This window comes from Coptis chinensis, chromosome 8 (genome assembly GCF_015680905.1).
Source record: "Coptis chinensis isolate HL-2020 chromosome 8, ASM1568090v1, whole genome shotgun sequence".
Classification (NCBI taxonomy): Eukaryota; Viridiplantae; Streptophyta; class Magnoliopsida; order Ranunculales; family Ranunculaceae; genus Coptis; species Coptis chinensis.
Window position 1 is genome coordinate 37,896,566 of NC_141463.1, and position 14,270 is coordinate 37,910,835.

Genomic DNA, 14,270 nt, shown 5'->3' on the forward strand with positions numbered 1-14,270 from the left:
GCAGTTTTGCTTGTGTTTTCATGTAGTTGTGAATCGAGGTTTTTTTCTTCTGATAATTTGAGTCGAACACTCTTATTGGTTGTGACTAGTTTTGGGAACACTCTTATTACATAGGAACCTTTTATACATATGTACTAAGATGTGTTAAAATCCATTATGATCATCTTTAGTAAATAATAATTGGTGTGCTTACAGTGGTCACACGGTTCACACCATACTGTGAAAACTAGATGAGTCTACTCAAAAATCATTTTCAGTGACTCGAATGAATGATGGGGTTTCGGATTATCTGATATACTAATCCATTTTCTTAGGACCATAGAGAACTTTTGTGTCATTATCTTTCGTTCTGTGAGAATACTTTTGTGTAGTACTCTACTATCTATGTTAACAACTTAACATAGTGCTCTACGATATTCTCCCATGTTGATTCGCAAGTCTACAGACTACAGAGACACCTTAACCCATTTGAAATTTGAGTTGGCCAACATCTTTCGACATTGTGTTACACTGGTATTCCCCAAGTCCGAACCATTCTGAGAAACACATAGGACTCTCATATCCAGTTACAAAAAATATCGCGATGGGGAATTTGAATAAAGCATATTATTTTCTAAGTGCTGAAATAATTTATAATGAACTGTTTTTCTTTTTGTTTTTTTTAAGGTACTTGCTTGTTTACATTAGAACATATATATCATGGCTAATAATGTCGACAATGTGACTGAGGGCAATACTGAGGGTAGTACTGAGAGTAGCGCGGCCAAGGTTCACCATGTATTTACCAATGTCCCTGGATTAGCTCAAGCTTTCCTAGACTTGTGTTTGGAAGAAGTTACGAAAGAGGGTTACCAAGGTTCATCCCTAAAACCTATTAGCTGGAAATGCGTAAAGGATACCTTGAATGATAAGTTCAAGTTAAACCTTGAGCAAAAGGCTTTCAAAAATAGGTGGGATGCGCAGAAAAAGAAGTATGTGGCTTGGAGGAATTGTGTTGGCAAGAGTGGTGGAGGAATCAATTTTGCACTTGGGAGTATTAATTGGCCAGAAGAAGTTTGGGCTGATGTTCTTCAGGCAAGTGCTATTATATTGCATAATTTGTTTTGTAGTAATTCAAATTTGTTTTTATTTTTGTGTTAATTATGTTATTGAATTATTTTGTTTGGTCCAAATTAATATAGAGGAACCCGACTGCAATAATCTATAAGAAGAAGCCTCTGAGTAATGCAGAAGAGTTGTACAAGTTGTTTGAGGGCACTTTGGCGACGGGGATCGTTGCTTATGCTACTGGGGAGGTTGGGTTGCCAGATGATCACGTGGTGATTGATGACGATGATTCAAATATGGTGAATGATGATACCATTCCAATTCCAGTCCGGATGTGGAGGTGGCGATTCCTATTGGGATAATGTACACATCAAACTCTCCTCTGTTAAGCGACAACCTAGCACCCCCCACTTTGAACAAGGTGGAACTAGCAGTGTTGCTAGTGATGGTTCAAAAAAGAAGAGGAAGAAGGTAGTTGATGAAAAGGAATCTGATGGTGTGAAGAGTTAATTGGTGTAGTGAAGAATCTAGTAACACATATGGAGCTTGAAAGGATTGAAGTGAAGAAGAACATGGAGTCCTATTCTATGTCTATATGTATGGGTATTCTGAATTATCTAAAAGAAAATGAGCAGATGACTATGGATGTGTATATGGGTGCAATGGTGAAACTTGCTGCAAATAAGGAGTTTAGGAAAGCCTTAGTTGAATTGGAGGATATGGAGGATAAGAAGATTTTTCTCACGGGATTGGTTAGCATGGGAGTTTAACTTGGTGGGGATGTCTTAAAACATACTCGGTCTACTTTTTTTATTATGTTGTAATGTGATATTTAATTAGTTATGCATATGACAATGCATTATCATTTAAGTGGTTATGAAATTAGACGTGAATTGGTGCTATGTAATGGTATATAAAGCAGGGTTATATTTGTCAAATAACCATCTATAATATGTTGTATGTTTGTTTTTTCTTTTTCTGCAAGTACTTATAAGAGGAACTTAAAATAAAAAACAAACCAGTTTATAAGACCCTCTTATAACTTAAACCAAAAAAACAAATAGGTCATAAGACTCTATAAGAACTGAAACTATCTCACATCTAGAGATAGGGCAATTTTGGAGCAGATTCTGCAGCCAGACAAGGTTCCTCAATGCCACTAGGTACCACAACATGGAGTATGAATAGGCCAGATTTCATGACACACATAGAAAGCCCTTATAGGACTTACTATAGGTTCCATTAAATCATGTTGTAATGTATCATGTCTCTCACATCTTTTTCTTTATAATAAAATTCCTTACTTGTGTGCAAAAAAAAAAGGTTTAACAATCAGCATGCTTCAGGAAGAATCTTTAGCAAGTTGGACCGAGCTTTGGTCAATAATGCTTGGCTGATGAAGTACAGTGGGTGGAGGTATAAGGTGGAAGGCAGATTTGATTCTGATCACTCTCCTCTTGCAGCCATTGATGTACAAATTCCCAAGCCAAAAAACACTCCGTTTTGGTTTAATAAAGTATGGATTTCACATCCAACTTTCACGGATTTGGTTAAAGAAAGCTGGAATCAGGTCATTATTAGTGGCCCCATGATGACAGTAGTGAAGAAGCTTCAGAGATTGAAAACAGACTTGAAAAAATGTAACTTAGACATTTTTGGTCATGTGGATTTTAACATTGCAAAAGCTTCAATTGTGTTGAATTCTATGCAGCTCCATATTGATGATGAGGAAGTAAGTGAAGACTTGTACAATGTTTCGTCCCAAAAAGAGCAAGCACTGAACGCAGCTCTAGACTTAAAGGCAGAGATGTGGCATAAAAAATCTAGACTCAAGTGGAGAACTCAAGGTGCACAAAATACAGCAGTTTTCCATGCTACGTACAAGTTTAGACAAGGTAAAGCGCTCCTTGCAGAGATATAGAAAGATGGCGATACAATCATTACCGATTCTGAAGCTTTGAAGGATTCCATTGTGGATCATTTCAAGAATCACATGTTGTAGAAAAGGATCATAGTTTCGATATCATTCCAGCTGCAGTAACTGAAGAAGATAATGACATGTTGACTACAACTCCATGTAATATCGAGATTGAAATAGCAGTTTTTGCTATATTTTTAGGTCGTTATGTCTACTGTATGTTATTTTCTTTTTGTGACAAGAGAAATGATCTCCATTACTCTTGGATATGTATTAGATCATACTTCCAAGCTTTTTTTTCAATCAAACAAGTCTTAAATATTTATTTTTTGGTCCCTTCATTTTATTTCTTAAGCCAATTACATTCTCATCTTTTTTGTTGATGCCAGATATTAACACCTAAAGGAAAAGAAATCAGTGTTGGAGTTATCCTTCACATGAGGAAAAAGATAAAAATAGGTATTGTTCGTGTGAAGAGGTCTGAGCGTGCACGCGCTCAGATTGGTCATGACCAAGGCGCGCCCACGCGCTTGCCGTGAAAAAGAAGATAGTTTTTTTTCAGCCTCTCACGAAACATATCTACTAGAAGTCTGGAGATGAAAAAATAAGAGGGCGCGCGCGCTCAGATTGGCCTTGCTAAGAGCGCGGCCGTGCTCATGCCTTAACATCTCAGGTTCTGATTTTTCTACAGTAAACGTGAAATTTCGCAGTCGCACTGAAATTTCAGATTACTATAAAAATAGAATTTAGGTTTTTGAAAACCAAGTCTTGAATAGAAACCCAATTTTGAAAACAATCAAAATTGAGAGAAAACTTTTGCAAAGAGAAAAGCTTGTAAGGAAAGATGAGTGATCTAGTAAAGTGGAAAGACTTAAGAGGAGTGATTGTAATCTTCCTTCTCATATTTATAAAAGGATTAGCTCTTGTGAAAGTAGGCATCATTGACTGAACCACGGTACATCTTTGTGTTGTGGTATGTTTTACTTGCTTTATATTTTTATTACTTGTCTGTAATAGTTATATCCATAGTTTAGGTTATGATTGTTGGTTGTAATGAAAGATTATATTTTTTTATTAAAGTAGTAGATTGTCCAAGTGCAAACTATCTTAGTGGGGATTAGTATCGTTTTCCCCAACAATCGGTACGTACTTTCTATATATAATATATATTGTAATTAACTATCATCCATCCTTTTGTGCAATTATATTATGCTTCGAGTACATTTTTAAACATCAAAATGCGAGAGAACGCATGTAGTCATTCTGATCAATTAGTTGAATTCATGGTCCTCATCATCTCATGAAAACTTTCTCCTCAGGTCTCTCATCGTCTCTCATCATCTCATGAAAACTTTTTCCTCAGGTCTCTCATCGAACAAATGGAATAAGAAGATATTCGACAAAATATAGCTGCACATAACACAGAGCATTTCAAAATTCATCAATATATACTAGAGCTTGTGGGAAGTGTCTTACATATGTATATGTTTCATTTGTATATCAAAAGAGAAATTTTAAAAACATTTGGCAGATATAGAATTAACACTATTATACTTCTTCTTCTAGTACATACATATTTGATGTTAATAAAAATAAATAAACAAACAAATACATTGCATTTAACATGAAAGAGTGTCATGCGATTATGCGAAATGAAATCTAAATGGAACTGGCACAAGAGAGAGCTAAAGTATGTTCTGGCGCAACTTTGTAGTTATGCCTCGCAACAAAAGATTATGTACAGAGCTAGACTAGTTAAGGCTCTTTTGAATATTTGTACGTGTGTGGCTATGAGTGGGAGTACTCTCATGCTACTTATTCTATACTAGATTTTGCTCGTGGGCAGCCCAACCAAAGCCCGTCCAACTGAAGCCTGACTAAAAAAGCTCAGTCATATTTGTTGACTTCAATAATGATATAATACTCTTGTTCCAAACTATTAAATGACCCACACCTCAGAAGCCTTTAGATTCGCCATGTCACAAGCAAAACTTGAGAAACTTTTTGGACCATAGGATGGGGGCCCCACAACACCTTTATTTGTTACTAGTACATAGCTCGTGCCATACGGCACTAAAAAGCCCAACCAAAGCCCGCCCAATAGAAACCCAATTAAAAAAGCCGAACCGTCCACCAAAAAATCCAACCGCTATTGTTGACTTCAATAATAATTCACTACTCTTGTTGCCCCTTATTATCCTGCCCACAGCTCATAAACCTTTAGATCCACCATTTCATAAGTTATATCCAAAAGTTAGAATTACTTTTGAGGGGCCTACACCATTCCTTTTTATTAAATAGATTTGAACTAGGATAGGCATATGGCTTGGTTCTATAAAGTTTGTAACAAACTATTCTTATTAAATAATAATAATAATAATAATAATAAATGAAAAAAGCTAATTAAAAACATTTCGAATTCTTTGATAATGTCACTTACTTTGCCAGCCATCCTGAAAAATGAATATGTTGCCTTCTCGTCTGAAAGGTCAATAGATCGAGAACTAAGCCAAAAAAGGGATGCAAGCACACTGTGCCCCAATACCTACGAGAGGAAATTAGACTTTGGTGTAAGTTTCAAAAACTAAAGTGTAAACTTAAGCCAGTCTGCAAATGATATGAAATATATAGGATGCATACACTGTGAATCAAATATGTATAGTAGTGAAGTATATTGTATAAGATTAATACATGTGTAAGTGATACTTATGGTTTCAGTGAGGGCAAACAAGTTATGTACGTGTATCCTTCTCAATAGCTTTAAAAAATAAAAATAATAAGAAAATTGAACAAAACACGACTAGTCTCATGTTGTTAGAAAGTAGTCCTAAGCATAAATTAAGGTTATTTACCGTTATAAGCTTGTTGAACATGAATGTTGATGAAACCCCTGTCATAATAGCAACACCATATGCCAACATAATCATAAAAGTGCTAACCCGAAATGCCTGTTCCAGAAATGAATTAAAACATAGTCAATCGCTCAAAGTTTAGTGTTTTTCTATTCCAACCATCTTTCTATCTAACAAAATAGGGAAGTGTGGAGCCCAAAATTCCATATCCAATGGTAGATAATCATTCTTACCAAAATATGACTTGGCAGATCCAAATGTTTAGAGCGTTTGTACAATTTTGTTAAGTGCAATCAATACCATAAGATCTATCCAAAAATCAACAATTGCAATTGGGCTTATAAACTGTTTGTTAGAACCCATAAATTGTTGGACCTCCAAATTTGATATGGTACTGCACAATTGGCTAGCCCAATTGATGATATTGGGCTTATGGATAATGGGCAATTGGGCTGGCCTTGCGCCAAAGGCACGACGAGTTGTTTCGCACCGAAGGTGCGCGTACGCCTTGCGCCTCTCGGCGCAACGAGTTGTTGGGGTAGCGCCACAAGCACGTCGAGGTCTCGCAGGTCATAGGCAAGGACGTACCCTAGTAGTTCATGATTTAGAACAGAATCTCAAAATTCCATCTTATATTTCAGTTTTTGAAAAATTCGAAATTATATCTTAAAGATCGAAAAATTGCGAATATCAAAATATACTCAAATTCCGGTTTTTGGAATTGTCATAATTCTAGCAATTCCAAAATCTTGAACTATGGTTCCAACACAACAGTTAATGAACTACAAATAATTTTCACTTACAGTTTCTTTGCCCATGAGAACAGCTAAGCTTTTCACTCCAAAAGCTTTATCTCCATCCACATCAGGTATATCCTAAAGTTCAGATGAACATTTAAGAAGTTAGAATGGTAAATTGTATAATAATTAAATACATGGTTATTTTATGAGTCTGTGGGCTCAAATCCGACACAATATAGCAGTTAACATGACCTTCTCCCTGGAGTACGTAGTACCTTAATTATCATGAGCGCAGCACTGAACAAGGACATGAACGCCGTGGCAAAAACCAAAGACCTTGTGAATGCTATAGGCTTCTTAAGTACATATTTCTGAAATTAACAGAGCAAAATTTAGCTATTTTTGTTTTTAAAGTAAAGTTAATGATACACAACTTAACTTTTAGTAGGAGAAGAAAATTAGCATTTGGATAATTAAACTATCTATCACACCAAAAGTCCATTTCCAAACTGGACCTTGTCATAGTTAACACAATCAACTACCAGAATTAGGCAAATGCTTCAAAATAAATTAGTGTAGTGGGTCAATGCCATGCTTAAATACCTTATAATTGCAGCAACTAAAAACCTATATATATACGCTTTTACTTTTAGATGTTCAAAGTAGAACAAGTGCACACTGCGAAAATGTATTCTGCTTATTATGGTTTGTGTATTTGTGCTGGCGCTCTATTTCAAATCTGGAAGTTCAAGTAAACTAAAACATTGAGAGTACCTGGATATGCATGAAGATGCCAAATTGGAAAGCCGGTGCCTTCATGTACGTGAAACAACTAGCTGCCAGAAATGCATTATTCTTCCACCTGAGAAACGGAAGCTAATAGAAAACACAAAAAGAAATCATCAAGATTAAGTGGTAAACTACATTCAAGATATCATCAAGATTAAGTGGAATTACATTCAAGAAATCATCAAGATATTTAGTGGTAAACTACATTCAAGATAGTATTTGAAGTTTTTAATTTAACTTATACTAATAAAATTATCGATAACATACATCAACGGAGTATGCACCTCCAAGGAAAAAGAATGAAAGGACAACACCTAACAAGGGTGGGGACCCCATCATCAGCGCCATACCAATGCCCTGTAGAATTGTTAGAACCAATCAAATTAGATTGAATAATGAGTATAACTTTTTAGGCCTGGGCTACCATGAGAATATCCTCATAGGGATGAGGTTTCCGAGACCATTGGCTGTGTGATCCAACGGTCCAAAAAAAAAAAAAAAAAAAAAAATATGAGTTTGTTTTTTATTTTCGGACCGTTGGATCACACATTCAACGGTCTCGGATCTCGTCCCTATGAAGATATCTTCGGGTAGAGGAACTCAACTTTTTATTGGGTTCTTTGTCATCGAAATATTGAGTACACAAATGGAATTTTTATATTGAAGAAATTTTAAAAGTGGCATAACAGGGCACACTACACAAATGGAAATTGGTGACTCAAAAATTAAATTAGTGAAATCGTTTAGGCATTTTCTGTGACTGTGTGTGTTGGGAAGAGGGGGGGAGGGGAGGGGAGATAATAGGCTTAAAATAACAAATTTATTAACAAAGAACGTGAAAACCATTTATGTGAAACTTAATTTATACGCTAATAAGTAAGGCAGGCAATTAAACGCACCAAAGAGCTTGTGATGGCCACTATGGATGCCCCGGTTTTCATAGACATTTCTCCAGAAGCAAGGGGTAGATACGGCTTGTTAACCTGAATAGAAGAAAGAAAACATAAATATAGCTAGGAAAAAAACTAAATAAAACAAGATAATCCTAGATTTATAGGTATAATAATAGCTGGTGTATGTAGGACTGCATAGACGTATAGTAATCATCTTGCTCTACGATAGATGTTAAAGATACATATATATAACAGTCACATTCAATTTCTCCTTCGGCTATATGCAATTCAAATTACATATAATCTGGCGAAATAGTTTTTATACCTTGTCAATTTCGACATCGAACAATTCATTTATTCCATTCATATAAATGTCCATTATCGCCACAGGGATCAATGCCTGCCGCAGCATCAATAATTATGTTAGCTTGATGTCTTAGCAGATAATAGACGTCCTTGGTTGTCATAGGAAAAGATACTTACCATTAGTACTCCAATTAAAAATTTTGGAGTTAATTCAGATATTGTTTCCAATGGAAGGAGAGATATTGATGATGCACCGATAGCCTAAGGAGAATACGAAATAAAGGAAACATTAGTTCATGTACATGTATATAAAGTTCTAAGTGGTAAATGTGCAAAAGACTTACCGTGCCAACAATCGCAAAAGGACGGCAAAACCTTTGGATTACATCAAGTTTCTTCATAAGACCACTTTGAAAGGAAATTGAGTGATCATCCTCCAGTATTGCCGCGGTCTCATGCTCTGGTGTTGTTGCAGAGTAACTATGTTTCTTACTTAAGCTTCTATGTTGGGAGAGTGGTTTCTCAAAAACATCAGCATTATGGGTGGAAAGGAGCGAACTCTGTGCATTACATGCTTTTAAACTATTAAACCTCGGATTCTTTGAACTTTCATTTGGTATATCACAACCTACAAAAAAAAAGTCATTATTATATTTCTCATTGCCCTGAAATACATATATTAGCCATTGGAAAGTTGAAGGTAAAATGCCAATAATTTTTCTTGTTAATATTCACATATTGGCCAGTGTCTTCCCATGCTTATCGAGTGGCTCATCCAACATTTTCTGCTGCTAGAACATCCATCTCGCCATCTTGGTAATTTAAGGATACACAGTCACAGTACTTACATACTCTTTTTCCAATCGAGTTGTCAACAAAGGCAGCTGAAGCTTTGCATCTGGGCCTGGAAAGTATGGGCCGATGGCCCGGGCAACTCCAGTATAGTACAGTCTATCGGAGTTGGTTCAAAGTTAAGAATGGTTTGAACTTTCAATATAGAAGTCTCCAGACACACTTCAGAGTTTAACTTGCATTGTGATCTAATTAAGCACTCAAAATCAAGAAACTAAATGAATTCTCAAGAACTCTGCCTCATTGCATGTGTGTTGCTCACTCAAAATGATAGAAGTACTTAAGAAAGGAAATGAATTAGTATCAGCTAGGGGCCATAGCTAGACAAAACTAAAATCAGACATAAAAGCTACTTAACATGGTCAGCTTACCTGTTCTTAAGACATTCATGGTTCTTAGTCTTTTCCATGGAGTACTAACTGAAGAAAAGCATAAAGAACACCTTTTAGGAAAGAAGATCCTTAAATTTCTAACAAAAAAGGGCTAATAGAAGAAAAGATTGAGAAACATACCACGTTCAGAATTGCAGTGACCGATGGTAAGTGATGTTTGCAAATAAGTAGAAACCATTATGTCGTACTATACTTTTGGATCCTTTAATTTGTTTCTTCTTGCTTGCTTCTTGTTTAAATGGTTCTCTCCCCAAATAAGCTGCTGCTGCCTGCCTTTATATGAGTCTGGAGTAATGTACGTTGAATCTTGGATGCATTAATATATACCTACACGATATATTACTGTATATTTTATTTTAGCCTGAAAAGTATAGATGTGTTATTTTATTTACGTTTAGTTATACCTACACGAAACTGTTGTAGTCACACGAAATGGAATTTTTCAGCGCAAATCACACAGGCACACGGCGTTGAAAGATCTCACTGGTCTTTTTACGTTAAAATACGATAAATAAAGAGATATGAGGTCATTTTACGCTGAAAATTGAATTCTGGCGGCTGTTTTCTGGTCAGACATTTTACCACGTCAAACGGGGCTATCTAGTCAACCTAAAAGACAAATTAGTTTGACTTGACTTTTTTTTTCATTTTTCTTAAACTTATATTATATATATGCGTTTGCGTTGAAGTAGTGTTTAGCAAGGCCCAAAATTTTGATATCGGTTAATATATCGGTGTACCCAAAAACCGAGATATATCGGATATATCAGATATATCGGATATCTCGGTTCTTTTGGTGACCAGTTCAAAGTTTCTAAAATATCGGATATCTCACCGATATATCTCGGATATCTCGGATCTCTCACCGATATATCTCGGATATATAGGATATTTCGGAAATTTCAATATTAAATTATTAACAATTGGTCAAAAAGTCAACCGATATATATCGATTATCTCGGCGATATAAACTTTCATATCGGAAATTCCGATATATCTCGGGAAAAAAGGGGTTCAATATTCGGTGGATATATCTCGGAAAAATCGATATCGGTGTACCAATTTACCGAGATATATCGGCGAGATATCGGATATCTCGGCGATATTTTGGGCCCTGGTTATTAGAACTTTTATTTTTAAAACCATTATGCGAGTTTAGGCGGACCCAACCTGTTGATTAAATTCTTTGGAACATCTTACCTGTAGCATTTTCCTTTCTCCTGGATTTATAATTCCATCCAAAGTAGTACTAGTCTTAGCCAATAGATCAGCAGCTCTATTCGTTTCCCTATACACATGGGAAATCTTAATCGATTCAAACTTGTTCATGAGTCCCCGAATGGTTTCAACAAGGTCGATACAATACCAAGGATTTACCTCCATTTTGTTAATAACTTGAACAGCTAGCTCTCATGGAGTCAGACTCGACCAAGATCTTTAAGCAATTCACACTGAATGCTACTAGAAGGCCCACCTTAATACCTTTTAATTCTTGGATTATCACAGATGGAAGGTTGACATTTCCCAAATATAAGAGTATAGGTATACCTTCATAATTCCTCAAAATGCCTCCACATCCAGCACTGTCATCATTGACCGATCCATTAGCATTGATTTTTACATAGCCTACTGGTGGCATAGTCCACTGGACTAATTCTGTAACTTTCTGCTTATACTTGATATCAATGCCAAGCCTAGCTGTCATTCTTCTAGTCGCATGGGAAGAATCATCAGTTTCCTTGATTACTCGTTGGAGGTAGGTTCTCATCTTATCAATGATATGCCTACTTATTGACTCAGCAGTGTGGGATTTATTTCTAAACCTCCTGCTATTGTACGTGTTCATTCCATATCCCATACACTGCTACACAGATCATGGTTCTAACACTCTCACTAGAAATCGAGTTGGTTTTAGTGAATCTCAGGAATGACTGTCACTATAACGAGGATTCATGCACTGAAGTTCCTATTCCCAATCTATCTTTAACAGCTGCCCAAACTGTAACGCCCGTATTTTTAAATACGTATTTTTCTATTTATTTATTAATTAAATTATTTATTTAAAAATTCGTCGGACTGGACTCGGGATACGTGGGCTTGGTTTTGGGCCCGAGTCTGCGTTGGGCTTGGGTTTCGGACCCAAGTATATAAGCATTTTTTTCTAGAAAATAGGGTTCAGAGAATAATAGAATAATGAAAATGGAGGCAGAGCTTAAAGCTGGATTTCTGGAGGGTGGAGCGCGACGGCTCGGACTCGGAGAAATTCGTAGAAGCTGTTCATACAGGTGAGTAGCTATTTTGCTATTTCACCTAACTTATGGTTTTATGTGTATTGATACTGTTCATTATCCGTTGTATTGGACTTCGTGCTATCCGTTTTATTAAACTTTATTGAATTTCGGATTTGAATTTAACTGTTAAACTGTTGAAACTCGGAAAAACCGAGATGAAACCTGCCAAAGTTTGATTTGGGCCGTTAATGGGGCGTGAGCCCAAACAAACGATGGTCTTCCATGGCTTGAATGTTGTTAAACCTGTTGGGTATGTTGTTATGGGATTGATTGATGGAGGTGGGGATATCGATTTAAGCTTGTGTTGTCGGGTACATTGAGGTGGAATCCGCATCAATGGCGTCGCGATGAGCTGTTTTTATTGAACCGTTATGTTTTGATGTGTTAACTGTTTTTATGGGTTGATTAGTGTGGTGGATGGATGATTGGTTGTTGGGGTATTGGTGGGTGATAAAAGTATCGATTGAAGCTCGAAGCTCCATCAATGGTGGCGAAATTTATTTTAGATCTAGATTTGGAGGAGATGGTGGAGTTAAGAGTTGGGATTTTTGCTTTGTTAATGTTGGTGGGTTTTCGATTTGTGGCATTACCGATTTGATGAAGTGAGGAGTGGTGGCCGATTGTGGTGGTCGGTTTTGGTGGTGGAGTTCTTTGGAGGAAGAAGATGACATTGTTCATCTTAGTTGGGCCTTTTGTTGGGCCTTTGTTAGTTTAGTTCTATGGGCCAAAACTAAGTTTCTAATATTTTTGTTTGGGCCGATTTCATTAAGTTATTTGGGCGAAAGCTAACTAGTTCATTTGGGCGGTTTGGATTAAGTTGTGGACCAGTTTTGGTTTAGATTGGGCCCATTTAAGTTAAGTTTTGGGACAGTTCTCTTTGTTTTATTTTGAAATTTGAACCCACTTGTATTTTTTGACCCGGTTCTATTTTGTTTTGATTGGCCGGTTTTGGTTCAATTTTGGACCGAACCACTTAACTGTTTTGGGCGGTTTTAATATTGCTTGGGCGGTCCATATAATTTAATATAGATCCCATTTGGGTCGGGTAGAATTAATAAGTTGGTTTTAGACTTTCGGGTTCTAAGGTTTGGGCTTGGCCAGTTGGGTCCGAACCATTACCTTGGCCATGAGCCCATGAGTCATGCACCTTTGACCTTAGCCATGAACCATGGCTATGACCCTGGACCTGTCAAATTCGGAAACGACAGTTTGACTTTGACCATGATATGTTGACTTTGACTTTGACCAGGACATGTTGACTTTGACCATGACATGTTGAGTTTGACCTTGACCATGATGTGTTGACCTTTGACCGTTGACCGTTGACTTTGACTGTTGACCGTTGACTTTGACTGTTGACTGTGAATGTTGATCTTTCCAGTTTTTCATATGTTTGATTATATGGATAAATATAGTAATAAAATATTGTTGAGATTGTATAACTTGGTTTGTCATTATCTAATTTAGATTTGACGTGAGTAGTGTGTAAAGCATATATATATTGGGCTTTGATTGTGGACTGTGGACTGTTTATTTGTGCTACGTTTTATGTGTATATTATATGGACACATATAGTAATAAAATGTTGTGGAAGCTAGTATATATTTGGTTGTCATTATCTAAGAAAGATTTGACATTGATGTTGTGTATTTTTGACACGTGACGATATTGAGGTGTTAGGAGACATTATATTCCTAATACGTTATAATAAAGATGTATGCGATCACGTTGAAGCATTGTGACATGATATAATATCTTTGGGATAGTTATATTAATGCAATATCTTGGAGAAATGTATATACATCCATTATTTTATATGTGAGATGCTAATATAGTATCGGTGAATATTTGCCCACGGGGTGTGGTGTAGTGCAATAATATATTGGCACGTGAAAGAATGAAAGTGACTATGAGATATAATTGAGATGTTTCTAGATATTATGGCTTAGTGCAATAAGGTAATTGACCTGCACGTGATATAGTAGAAATGTTTATGAGTCATTAATGTATGACACCTGAATAAATTACGTAACGAAAATCCTAGAACCTGACTACCACAACTCATGTGATTGGCCCTTCTAGCGTTTCAGTTAATCTGAATGGCCTTCGGGCGGCCCTTCTGGCGTTTCAGTAAAGCTGAATGGCCCTCCTGGCATAGCCGAATAGTGGCTTGATTATTCCGTTCGCAAT

The 14,270-nt window shown here is 36.4% G+C and overlaps 1 protein-coding gene and 1 long non-coding RNA gene across 2 annotated transcripts; one reads left to right on the forward strand and one right to left on the reverse strand.

Moving 5' to 3' along the window:
- Positions 1-4,006: 4,006 nt before the first annotated feature.
- On the reverse strand, positions 4,007-10,310 carry LOC147481384 (coumarin 8-geranyltransferase 1b, chloroplastic-like). Its single transcript, XM_086576957.1, has 13 exons — positions 9,910-10,310; positions 9,769-9,816; positions 8,890-9,173; positions 8,723-8,806; positions 8,565-8,639; positions 8,246-8,329; positions 7,614-7,703; positions 7,332-7,433; positions 6,833-6,928; positions 6,621-6,692; positions 5,818-5,913; positions 5,406-5,510; positions 4,007-4,375 (listed from the first exon to the last, which is right to left on the reverse strand). The coding sequence occupies exons 1-13, from the start codon at positions 9,965-9,967 to the stop codon at positions 4,334-4,336; spliced, it is 1,236 nt and encodes a 411-aa protein (XP_086433083.1). The 5' UTR covers positions 9,968-10,310; the 3' UTR covers positions 4,007-4,333.
- LOC147481385 (uncharacterized) lies at positions 4,153-4,487 on the forward strand. Its single transcript, XR_015204277.1, has 2 exons — positions 4,153-4,284; positions 4,329-4,487. It is a non-coding gene; the product is annotated as an uncharacterized LOC147481385 (long non-coding RNA).
- Positions 10,311-14,270: the final 3,960 nt, after the last annotated feature.

Excerpts from the sequence above, each read along its gene's own strand:
- LOC147481384 (XM_086576957.1), bottom strand. The coding sequence starts at position 9,967 with ATGGTTTCTACTTATTTGCAAACATCACTTACCATCGGTCACTGCAAT. Across the intron at positions 8,640-8,722 it reads TTTTAATTGGAGTACTAATG|GCATTGATCCCTGTGGCGAT; the intron begins GTAAGTATCTTT and ends ATGCTGCGGCAG. Across the intron at positions 6,929-7,331 it reads GCATCTTCATGCATATCCAG|AAATATGTACTTAAGAAGCC; the intron begins GTACTCTCAATG and ends TGTTAATTTCAG.